We start from the raw sequence: 11383 nt of genomic DNA, 5'->3' as shown, positions 1-11383 counted from the left end.
GCTTTATGGCTTTTTGTTGTTGTTGCTTTGGGAAGCAACTCTCAAGTTCTTAAAGAGCAAAGTCATTGCTGTATACTTATATGTATTAGTCCAGTTATTAACAGAAATTATCATCACCAAGCGTCTAGCAAAAAGACTGAAACATGCTTTTTGATCAGTGAGTTTAAAAGCACTTAATAGAATCCCATTCTCTTGTGCCAGTCTCCCAAGAACCTGTGACCTTCAGACTTTTACAATGGCTTTTCCAAGATTTTCTCCCTTTAACATTCCAATGAAAGCTGCTGGCATGTTCTCAAATCCTTCAGTGACTTGTTCATGGCACTTCACTTTTCCCTGTCAAAAGGAAGAAAGGAAATTGCCGAGTTTTCATTCACCAGCTGCCTAGTTTTTACCATTTTCCCCCTGTACTCAGCACTGGTGAGGCCGCCCCTCGAATGCTGCGTTCAGTTTTGGGCCCCTCACTACAAGAAGGGCATTGAGGGGCTGCAGCGTGTCCAGAGAAGGGCAACAAAGCTGGTGAGGGGTCTGGAGCCCAAGGCTGATGAGGAGCGGCTGAGGGAACTGGGGGTGTTCAGCCTGGAGAAGAGGAGGCTGCGGGGAGACCTTATCACCCTTTACAACTGCCTGACAAGGAGGGGGGAGCCAGGTGGGGGTCCGTCTTTGCTCCCAAGGAACGGGCTATAGGAGGAGAGGAAATGGCCTCAAGTTGCATCAGGGGAGGTTTGGATTAGACATTAGGAAAAATTTCTTCACAGAAAGAGTTGTTAAGCACTGGAATGGGCTGCCCAGGGAGGTGGTCAAGTGCCCACCCCTGGAGGTATTTAAAAGCCGGGCAGACGAGGTGCTTAGGGACATGGTTTAGTGGTGGAATGGCAGGGTTAGGTTAGCGGTTGGACTTGATGATCTTAAAGGTCTTTCTTTTCCAACCTAAATGATTCTGAGTCTATGATCTCTGGGAGATGCAATCGCAAACAAATTTTCTCCAGCTTATATGTTTCATCTGAAACATGCAAGCTGGCACTCATCAGGGTAACTTTGCAAAACTGGGTAGGCTGTTGGGACGATCTGCTTTTGTTGCAAGACCTTCTACTTGGAGTCGTAACAGGGAGCAAAAGTCACTGCTACAAAAACACACCAGGACTGATTTAGTGCTACTTGGTCCCCAAACAATGGACAGGTAGAGGATTACTTCCCCAAATCCAGGCCTGTCTCTACCCATAAGGAAGTAGGGAATTGCAGATCCAAGTGATCAAAAGCTGAGCAATCACAAATCCTCATGTTTGTAAAAGCTAGAGCCTCTTAGCCTTTGGTATTCACGCTCAGAAGCTTTTCACAGCCATCAACCAAGTGTTAAACTCAGCTTCTATTTAGGAAAATAAAATTTAAGAAATTCCCTATTAAGATCCTTCAAAATCCAGCTCCCTATTCCAGGAAAACATCAATTCCTGCTAGTAATTTCAACACAGCACTACAATGGAAATCCTTGCTCATACTACAAATGAAAGGAGACTTCTGAATGAGAAATAGAAGAATCACTCTAAATATGAAACACTTAATTGCCAGAGAAGTGTTTTGAACTACTCTGGAAGGATCCTTTTTCAAAGCCTACATGTATTCTGGAATATATAGAAGTCAATAAGCTAGTATCAGAGGTCTCAAGAAAGCAGAAGGGATCAGGCATGTTTGCTGTGGTTTCAGTGTCCCCAAAAGGCTCAAAGATCAAGTCGGGTGGAAGAAAAGTATCACACTGGTACCTCACCTCAACAGCTATAAGAGACCTCCTTGGAAAGAGGGAAGCTATGGTGTGAGTACACCTTACGGAAAACTACCCCTTCCTTTCTTACCTCCACAACCCATTTTAGCAGTGCCTTCAGAGCTTCCTTCCGGCGGTTATTCCAGCGGGTCACAATAAACCCTTCCATTCGAAGCTCTTTGAAGATCATTGGAACCTGCAGGTAAGGCCCTGCAAGAGAAAGGAACCAGCAAACCACCTGCAACATCAGTTTCATTTAAAATACGACCCAATGCCTAAAGAGAGCTTTTAGCCAGTAAAGACCGCTGAATCACTTTGTTCCAGACAGAAGCAACTGCTATTTTTTCCAAACAGAATTTCTAGGACAAAAGACCAAGGATTCATGGACAGACAGCCACCCAGTGAAAGCTGTGTGTCTAAACACCCAACACTTCCAAAAACAGTTTCATCCAGAAGTAAAGTGGCCTTGGCTTCAGCTGATGGGTTTCAGCTGAATCCTGGAAAAACTGTTTTGACAGATTGTTTGATAGCCTGCCAAGCTCTCATGCTCTTCCTAAATCTCAGAAAAGTTACACACATTAAAAAACAGTTCCCTCAATCATAAAAATGTGTGATAGTCTCCTGTCCTGGTTTTGGCTGGGATACAATTAATTTTCTTGCTAGTAGCTGGCATAGTGCTGTGGTTTGGATCTAGTACTGGAAGAATGTTGATAACACCCGGACGGTTTAGTTGTTGCTGAGCAGGGCTTACACCAGTCACGCACTTTTCAGCTTCCCCTGCTCTGCTAGGTGCACAAGAAGCTGGGAGGGGGCACAGCCAGGACAGCTGACCCCAGCTGATCAAAGGGGTATTCCAGACCATATGGTGTCGTGCTCAGTATGTAAACTGGGGGGGAGTTCACTGGGGGCTGCTCAGGAACAGGCTGGTTGTGAGCAGTTGCATTGTGCATCACTTGCTTTGTATTTATTTCTTTTTTTTTTCTCTTCCTTTGCTGTTCTATCAAACCATCTTTATCTCAACCCATGGGTTTTACTTTCTTTTTTCCCCCTGATTTTGGCCCCCATCCTGGCAGCGGGGCAGGGTTCGCAGTACTTAGTTGCTGACTGGGGTTAAACCACTCTCAAAAGCCTGCCCCATTTTTAAAGTAATCTGGGAGTCCAAAGCCAGTCAGTTGTCAAAGAGAATTCAGACCTCCCATTTCTTCTAAAACACAAATTTTGAAAACTTAATGCTATTGAAGGTGAATATTCATCTCAGCCACATTTCCCAGCAGTTTCACCAGTAGCTGAAATCTTATGGAAAAAAACCCCTAAGCTGCCTCATCTAAAAACCTGAGGGGAATCCACTCTCTCATCTACAAGTACATACTGTGTAAATGGCATGCCACCACACCTGCCTTCTACTGATCTGTATCTGCTTATAGCCTCGGGGAATCCTGTTTTAAGGAGTTTAGTCTCTCCTTCAATTTCTAATCAGCTGTTGTTCTCCACCCAGTACAAGTGTGCACAAGGGGACATGAGTGCATGTATGCACAAGGAGCGTGGCCACGCTCCCACTGTCCCAGAGCAGTGGTTAGTTACCCGAATGTACACACATACATACACACAAATGGCATATGGAAACAAACAATAAAATCTCAAGAGAATCCCATTATGTCTTTCTCTCTGTCATCATCAAGCAGGAAATAAACTTAGACACAAGAAAGCAGGCCCACACCTTGCTGAGGCACAGAGTCATTGTACTGAGAGATGGCTCCACAGACTGCAATCCTTCCATATTTTTTCATCTGGTTGATAGCAATACTGGCAAATTCTCCACCCACCTACAAGAACCAGAGCACGTGCAGCATTAGAGATGATCCAGTGTTTGGCATTGACTGCCAAAACCTGACAACCTTGCACTGTTGCATCAACAGGTTCCATCAAGGTGTGGAGAGGTGAGTTGCTGCAGAAACCCTTACACTTAGACAACACCTGTGAGGACTCAATGTAACTCTCCTAAAAATTAGTTATGAGCACAGGGAATTGGTTTTAATTCTGAATCTGCTTCACAAAGCTTGGTTTGGAAGCATTGGGCAGGACTTGCCCTTAGATCCCTCCTCCTAAGGGGCATGTATAGGGGCACTAAGAAGCACCACCTCTGCTTTTCTCGCACACCAGTCTGCGCTTTTATCTCTTCACATTATGGCTGATGACAAGCTTTTACTTCATGATCCTCTTCTCCCAAATAGGGATGTGCTGTACTTGGAAGTTTTTAATGGAGAAAAGCTATGAGAAAACTTACTTCTGGGGAGAGCTCTGCACAAAAGTTGGAGGTGAGAGGGAAGGGAATGGACATGACCTGTTTAAGGCCTTAGCAGCACAGGCCATGAAACTTGGAAGGGTGACACAAGGCAACCAGGAACTCCTGCCACACGGGCAAGCACTTTTCCCTGGCACCATGCATTCACATTGATTGCCAGGGCAAGGTGCATGAATTGCAATCCACACAGCACCATCATCCCTGGATCTGGAGATGGACTGCTGAGAGAAAGACATGCTAAAGGGGTGATGATGGCTGCCCTTTAAACCAGGTAGCTAGCCAAGGAGTTTTAGGCCAATATGTCAGCTAACACCCCTGTGCCGGGTATCATATTATCAGGTATAATGCATACATTAGCTATACTTGGAAATTAAAAAAGCCAGGGCTTGCTCAAGCCAAGTCACCTTGGCTTGAAGGTGACTTGACATGGTTTGACTGCATCTGTTACTGTTAAAACTCTCTTAGCCTCCAAAACAAGATGGTCACATTCAAACAGCCTATCGAGAACTGTCATCAGCCCCTATTAACTCCAGATGTACCTGGGAAGGTCAGAAACCCTCTACGGGCCACTCTGGCAATTTTACATGTGGGCCTTGCAACTGTTTTGTTTACAGGCACCAGTGTAGCCACCTGGACCATGTAATGTGGGGCTGTCCCTGCTTGCTCCCCTTCCAGCAACAGCAGAGAACTGCCTGTGGTCCAAGGTGGAGCCAGGAATGGACCGGAGCTCTCTCTGTTCAGCACCAGTTAAATGTTCACTGTGATCCTCACCTCCCCAAAATGTGCTGTACTTTCCAAAGAGAAAGCTTTTCTCTCTCACCATTCACAAACACTGCCAACAACCCAGCTTTGCCTTTTGGTCTTTGTTCTTACTGTTACTGCCCAAGTCAGCCTCAGAAATAAGCATAGGAAGGGAACAGGAAAGCAACAAGCTCTTATGGAGACAATTTCTCAATTGGATGGAATTCAATACTGAGTTCCTGGTGTAGTCTTCAATTAGATGTATACAATATTGAGTTCCTGCTATAGTTTAAGGAAAATTACAGTCTGCTCAGGGTAAGGTCCTCTCTCTGAACTCACATTGTCAAAGAAACAGTCATAGCCATCAGGAGAGGCTTTACGCAGTGCTTCATCCAAAGATGTAACAGTCTTGTAATTAAAGGCTTCATCAAAGCCTATTTTTTTCAGATAGGCAACCTTGTCATCTGAGCCAGCACAGCCAACCACTTTGCAACCCTGCAAGGAAAGGAGAAAAACATTTCTAAACAACCCCTCACAACACAGGCTGACACTCACAGAGTGCTGGGTAGAAGGCTCACCCTTAAAGTCAGGCTGTCATCACCATATGAGTTCCTGAGCTCTAGGAAACATTCAACTAGCTTTGCTACATCTTCAGGAGCTTGTCCCATCTCAGGACCTTACTGCAGGCATGCCTTCAGGGATGCTTGCCCTCCTGATCACTCATGGCTTTGTTCCCCCATCTCCCAGGTAAGCCTGAGGAGCAAGTATGAGCAGTTCAAGCCACTCACCCCAATTTTAGCAAGCTGCCCCACCACAGAGCCCACTGCACCAGCAGCAGCATTAACCAGCACCGTCTCTCCTGGCTTCACCTTGCAGACCTCCAGCAGACCAAAATACGCAGTGACGCTGTGAAGAGAAAGAACGAATGCTCAGTGAGGAATAAAAGACACTAGACACAGAGATGTGACTTGACCACATTGAACCAAAGTATCGTCACAACCTGTAGAAGATTCAGTTTTCCTCATTCTTTACAAAATACAAAAATTAACCCAAGCTTCCTAATTTGGCTTTTTTAAAGCCATCCCAGAAAAAAAACAGATACACTACTGGGAAACAGGATGCTGTGGCAGAAATCTGCCTTAGGTGAAACCAGCTTCCTTGTGCTCGCTAGGCAAAAGGAGAAACACAGAGAGAACTCTGTGACAACCCAGTTACACACTGGAAGAGAAAGTAAATCCAAGCTAGACAGAGGTCAGTAGACAGTGATATCTACCAGACTGAGACAAAGATTAAACAATACTCATCACAAATCAAAGCTGGCAGAAAAAGCAAAAATGGTGGCAAAACCTTGCTGAATTGATGGGCACACTGCTGCTGAGGACTACTGGATGAATAGTGATCTGTAGGAACCACTGAAGTTTAGCTCAAACATGTGCCACTGATCATATAAATACTGATTGACATCAGGCTCTGCAAGCTTCTTGAAGCAATGTGATCAACTGACCCAGAATCCCAACAAACTTTTCTTCTAACTTCTAAATTCAAGCTTAGAGCTTCCCACTGGGTCCAAACTGAAAGGCTGAACTGAATCCACCTAACAGCTGTCTGAAAAAACATGCATTTTGCCTGATGTCAAAACGAGATCTGTGAAGTTCTGCATCACACACAATGTAACAATCATTTTCAAAGCCTTCTGTGTCAACAGCACTGATCCAAGTCCTGGTTTCCCATACAAACTTGATTTCTGGTACAAACTACAGAGAAAGAGAGAAGAAATATGAAAAGATGACTGAGAGACTGCAGTAGTGAATACAGATTCTGAAGCACAGCAGCTCTGTCTGCTGCAGTGCAATTTAAAGGACCTCTATTTTGCTGCACAATACAACAGCTGTCTTTGGCCATTTTGGGGGCAATTCTGGAAATACAGTGATAGCAGAAGAGCCCAGTCAGCAAAAGCAGACTAGTTCAGGTGCCAGTGAAGTTTGAGTCTTTCCACTGAGGTTAACTCAGACTGAACTGGATTCTTTCCAGTCCCTCTTGGATCCTCTTCCTATCTTACTACAACTCCTCAAGGAGAAGCACCATAACCTCCAAGGCAAATCTCCTCCAGCCTAGAGGATGGGCCAAACTTCAGGCCTTCTACAAGGTATGGGCATCTGGAAGCACTATTTTACTAGAGTGAGCAGACAACATATTGGTAGAACAAGATGAAAGAAGAAGGTCATACAGATAGGCAGAAACATCCTGCACAACAAAATCCAGGGGACAGCTGCCTTTGGCTCCCTAAACTCACCCTGGCATGCCAACCGTCCCAAGAGCCAGAGATTTAGGGAGTGATTCTGGCCAGCTGGAAGGAAGGAGTTGTAGATCTTTCCCATCAGAGATGAAATGAGTTCTCCAGCCACTGCTAGCCACGACAAAGGTCCCCACTGTGAAAGCAGGGTTCTTGCTTTCTAGAATCCTGTTTAAAAGAAGGAAAAAAAAAATACCCTGTCAGAGACAAATTATTACTGGCTCTTCCATCCTTTACTCCTGTTGCCCTGTGATGCAGGAGAAAAGAACTATTTCATGTGAGGACATTTAGCCCATACCTGCTGATGCTGTAGGCTTCTGATGTCTTTCCTGAAATGTCTATAATCTCTCATCAGCAGGGAGATACTGGGCAAGATGACTCTAAACTCAGCCCTATTCACAACACATCCAATGTTCCCACACGGATGCCGACTTTTTTTTGACTACTACCACTCTGGTATGTATTCAAACTAGCCTTCTGTGAGTTAGAAGGCAGGAAAGAGGATACTGGCATTAAAGGGTGGAAAAACAAGAAGTCACAGATAGGCTGTAATAGGAAGTTCCCTTCTCAGACAACCTGCACCTCATTTAAAGGCCAAAGATCCTGAAGATAGAACCTCTTGGGGTAACAAAACCAGACAGAAAGCAGTATCTAGTAACAGGGAGTTGTTCATAGTTGTGGTGTCTCTGTGCCACATGAAAATTCAACGTTCTTAGCCCCATGGGAAAACTATGTTGCGAAGGGGTAGGTAAGCAGCTTTCAAATATTGGAAACAGTTGGCCTTCTGTTCAGCAGACTTGGTTGTTAATTTACGCCAGCCCTCAGTGTTCCTTCAGAGAAACACAAGACAAAGGCCACAGATGTTCCTGCGCAGCAACTTAGAGGCAGCACAGCAGGAACAAGCTGACAAAGGAAACATCTGTGTAGCTAAATTACCACAAGCTTGGGAAAGGATGGATTTAAGGTTAGATAACCCTTTGGCTATAGCTGTATCTTAGGTGATGCTGTGGTATTCTCAGCTGGAGTAGACAGCATGCATTGGTTTCATGCATGCAATTGCTAGCACAGCTGACTTTAAAGCATGAAGTTGACACTTATGGCGAATACGGTGGTCAGTCCTTCATACCTCTGCTTGTAAAAATTTCCTTGGAAAACGTTATCACCATAAATAACATACGGATTGTATGAGAGGCCTAAATGCTCTCCAAGGAGACAAAAGAGGAGAAAAAGAAGTTAAAAGAAAAACACATTCCAACCAGTTACAGATAAGAATACAGTTGCAGAAGTATGCAGACTCATGTCAGGAATAGGCAATGCAAGTCAGTACATTGCTTTGAGATTTGCCGCATGTATGGATAACAAGAACTGAAGATCTTACCTGGCAACCTGTGTGCCTATCATTATGTCCCCTTCCTTCATGTCCCTTTGACTGTACGGTCTGTAACACAGACAGAAGATGGCTTTCCATTAGCAACTGTAATGATGTTCCAGATGTGCTATGAAGCAGTAGCTACTGTCTGACCCAGAAAAAGAGCATAAGCAGTGACGTTGAACAGATCACAAAGACCTTGTCATTGTAATGACATAACTTGATGTTTTCCATAGCCCACTACATGAGCATCCCATCTTGACTGAATACTGGGCTAGAGTGTTGGGCACACAATAGCATTAATCTTCCCAGCATGGTCTACCACTACAAGAAGGCTGAGACTCCAAAGTACTCTCTGACACTACAGTCCGCCAGACTTCTTCAAACTACCTGGTCTCCCTGTTCTTGAACTACCACCTATTAACAAGGGCACATCAGCAATTTCTTACTTAGAATATGGATCCTTAAGTACAAGGTTGCTAAGATAAGTGAAGCAGCTACTGCAACAGGGCTGCAGTCTCATTTGAGCCCGTTGCATTCCAGTGGAAGAGATGTGACAGGGAACAACAGCAGAGTCCAAGAGAAGTCTAGGGCTGCAACATCATTATCTTGATGTCTGGCTAAATCTGGCACAGCTCTATATTGGAAGTCTTGTAATTTACACACATTTTGTAAAAAGCAGACAAAGGCATCTGGATCTCTGGCAAAAGGGGATGCTCCCACTACATGTCCTTTTGAGGTTTAAGTGGGAGATCAGATGAATTAGCCAGCAATTAAAAAAGAAAGAAAAAGATGTACCTCATGTAAGGATCAACACTGAGAAACACCGATTCAAGCAGCAACTCTGCAAGAAAAGACAAAGCAAATTCCCAGACATTAGCAGTGCAGTAAAGCATAGTTTTCACAAGTCAGTCTTGCAACAAAAGCCATAGGAATTTCTCAAAACCCCCATATCTCATCATCCTTTAGGGAAAAACTACAAGAAATGACTACTACATTCATTAGCTTTGTCTGGATTATCGCTGTGCTGTCAAAAAAGACACTTTCTGTTGTGCCTTTTTAGCAGGCTAGTTTCTTTTCAACCCTGCTCTTCTTTATCTGCCTCCTCTTTCTACAGAAGGCTCAAGAGGTCAGACCCCCTAAGCAGAACACTAACTTACTTTCGACCCAGACATAAAATGCCTTCCCACGATTCAGTCAGCAGAGGGTGGTAAGAAACCTTGGCACAGGTAATAAACACTACTCTGCTACCTTAAACACAAAGGATTAGGCTGTCTTTTCTAGGTAGCCTAATTCACCTTACTGTTTGTAATGCCACTAGTTCTTGTGAAATATACTGTTAAACAAATTTTAGTTTAAATTCCTATTCACACAGTGGTTTTAGCTGTTAATATCCACCCAATAATAATTTTCATTGCCTGTGCTGCAGTGGTCTAGCTAGTACAAGCCAGAAATATATTCAGATATAAATATTTTCCATTACTCAGAGTGAGCAGAAAGAATAGTCAAGGCCATGTAACATAACAAGAAAGGTCATCTCCTTTAAAGGTGTTACTCTAGTACGAAGTTATGCCTCTTCTTGCTGTAGGGATTAAAATGTGAAGGAAGAAATGAACCTTTAAATCGTTAAATATAACTAGTACTTTAATGCAATTTCTTTGGCACACCTTCTAAACTGGAGTAAATTTTGTAAAGGACATACCACTTCAGCAATTTTCTCCAGTAAGCTTCATTTGCAAACACATTCGAATGCCTTTGCCATCAGGCACCACATGTGATTAGACAGCATGAGACTGTGAAAGGCATGCTGCAGCTGTTGCACACCGGAGTTAGAAGAGCTCAGCCACTGTTTCTAAGGGTATTATCAGAAGGCAACACAGCTTAAAACTCACCAAATCCATCAGCATACATGTTCTTGAGCAATCGCCCTTCTCTGCTACGGTGCATGGCTTGCCACAAGCCGTGCCAACCCATTTTTGAAAATCCAAGCCAGAGAAACATACAAACAGTTCTGCAGATTCACAGCCATTTGTCAGCAACCAGAAAACCTCCAGAAAATATAAAAACAGGTAGCACTCCACTTACCTCCATCCTTTAGTTCTGGCAGCTCTATCTTTTTCAGGTCGAAGTCGCTGGTTTTGGGGAAACCCTCAAAGTGCTTCTTCAGAACCCACACCTTGGCAGTCACCATCCTGTGCAACAAGCAGCACAGCCAAAGAGCGCCTTGTCAGAGATGCCCAACTGTGCTGGGTTGATCATGGGACTGTTTTAGACTTCACAAAATGGAAAAGTATCTTGATAACATGCTGTCACACAAGATGGCCTCTGCCTGCATCCTGTAGCAATATGGCTGGATCAAGAAAATGCCTGAAAAGCCCCATCATTGCCTAAGCAGCCCAGGCCTTCCCGCGACCTGCTGGACCTCCCTGCCTGCTGGCAGCAAGCCCTGGTATGGGAAGCCAGCCCCAGCAGGACCACAGGGCTCCCTCTCCAAAGCAATTGAAAAGGGAAAATCTACCAGTTTAAGGAGGAAAAAAATCTTGGAAGTAAAAAAAACCTCCAACTCGCTTAAGCTCACTCTTTTGACCCAATTACATGATGTGAGTACTGAACCTAAACTTTTATAAGCTTGAACCCAAGTGCAAGTGATACCTTAAGGGTCAAAAGACCCCCAGATGTAAGCGGCTTATATGCATAAGATTTAGGCCTTATTGTCTAATTTGCTGTTGCTTTGCTAAAATCAGTAGTGTCTAGTTTGGATGTTTTTCTAAAGTAAGTAGTGTCTAGTTTGGATGTTTCTCTGAAGTCTGTAGTATAGTTACTTAGTAAATTTAGAACCCTATTCAAGGACGGGAAGAATCGGGAGGGGATGAAGCAAAAGGATAATAACGGTTTGCCAAGGTTGCTAGACTAGAAGGAACGAGA

The 11383-nt window shown here is 44.1% G+C and overlaps 1 protein-coding gene across 3 annotated transcripts in view; it reads right to left on the bottom strand.

Annotated features, from left to right (window-relative positions):
* Positions 1 to 6: 6 nt before the first annotated feature.
* Positions 7 to 11383, bottom strand: part of PTGR1 (prostaglandin reductase 1) — a 25051-nt gene continuing 13674 nt past the window's right edge. The window contains exons 3-11 of one of the 3 annotated variants that reach the window (XM_035890773.1): positions 10544 to 10704; positions 9257 to 9302; positions 8468 to 8527; positions 7090 to 7257; positions 5585 to 5702; positions 5136 to 5291; positions 3471 to 3576; positions 1845 to 1963; positions 7 to 333 (exon numbers count right to left, since the gene is read on the bottom strand). In XM_035890773.1, coding sequence (XP_035746666.1) covers positions 223 to 333; positions 1845 to 1963; positions 3471 to 3576; positions 5136 to 5291; positions 5585 to 5702; positions 7090 to 7257; positions 8468 to 8527; positions 9257 to 9302; positions 10544 to 10649 — 990 coding nt within the window. In that variant the 5' untranslated portion in view covers positions 10650 to 10704 and the 3' untranslated portion in view covers positions 7 to 222. Of the gene's footprint in view, positions 334 to 1844; positions 1964 to 3470; positions 3577 to 5135; positions 5292 to 5584; positions 5703 to 7089; positions 7258 to 8467; positions 8528 to 9256; positions 9303 to 10543; positions 11111 to 11383 lie in introns of all 3 variants that reach the window. The other 2 variants (XM_009635248.2, XM_035890774.1) reach the window with 2 other exon arrangements.

Source organism: Egretta garzetta, unplaced genomic scaffold (genome assembly GCF_000687185.1).
Source record: "Egretta garzetta isolate BGI_Z169 unplaced genomic scaffold, ASM68718v1 scaffold22, whole genome shotgun sequence".
NCBI classification, from domain to species: Eukaryota; Metazoa; Chordata; class Aves; order Pelecaniformes; family Ardeidae; genus Egretta; species Egretta garzetta.
The sequence above is the reverse complement of the archived record's forward strand: the minus strand, read 5'-3'. Positions and strand labels throughout refer to the sequence as shown.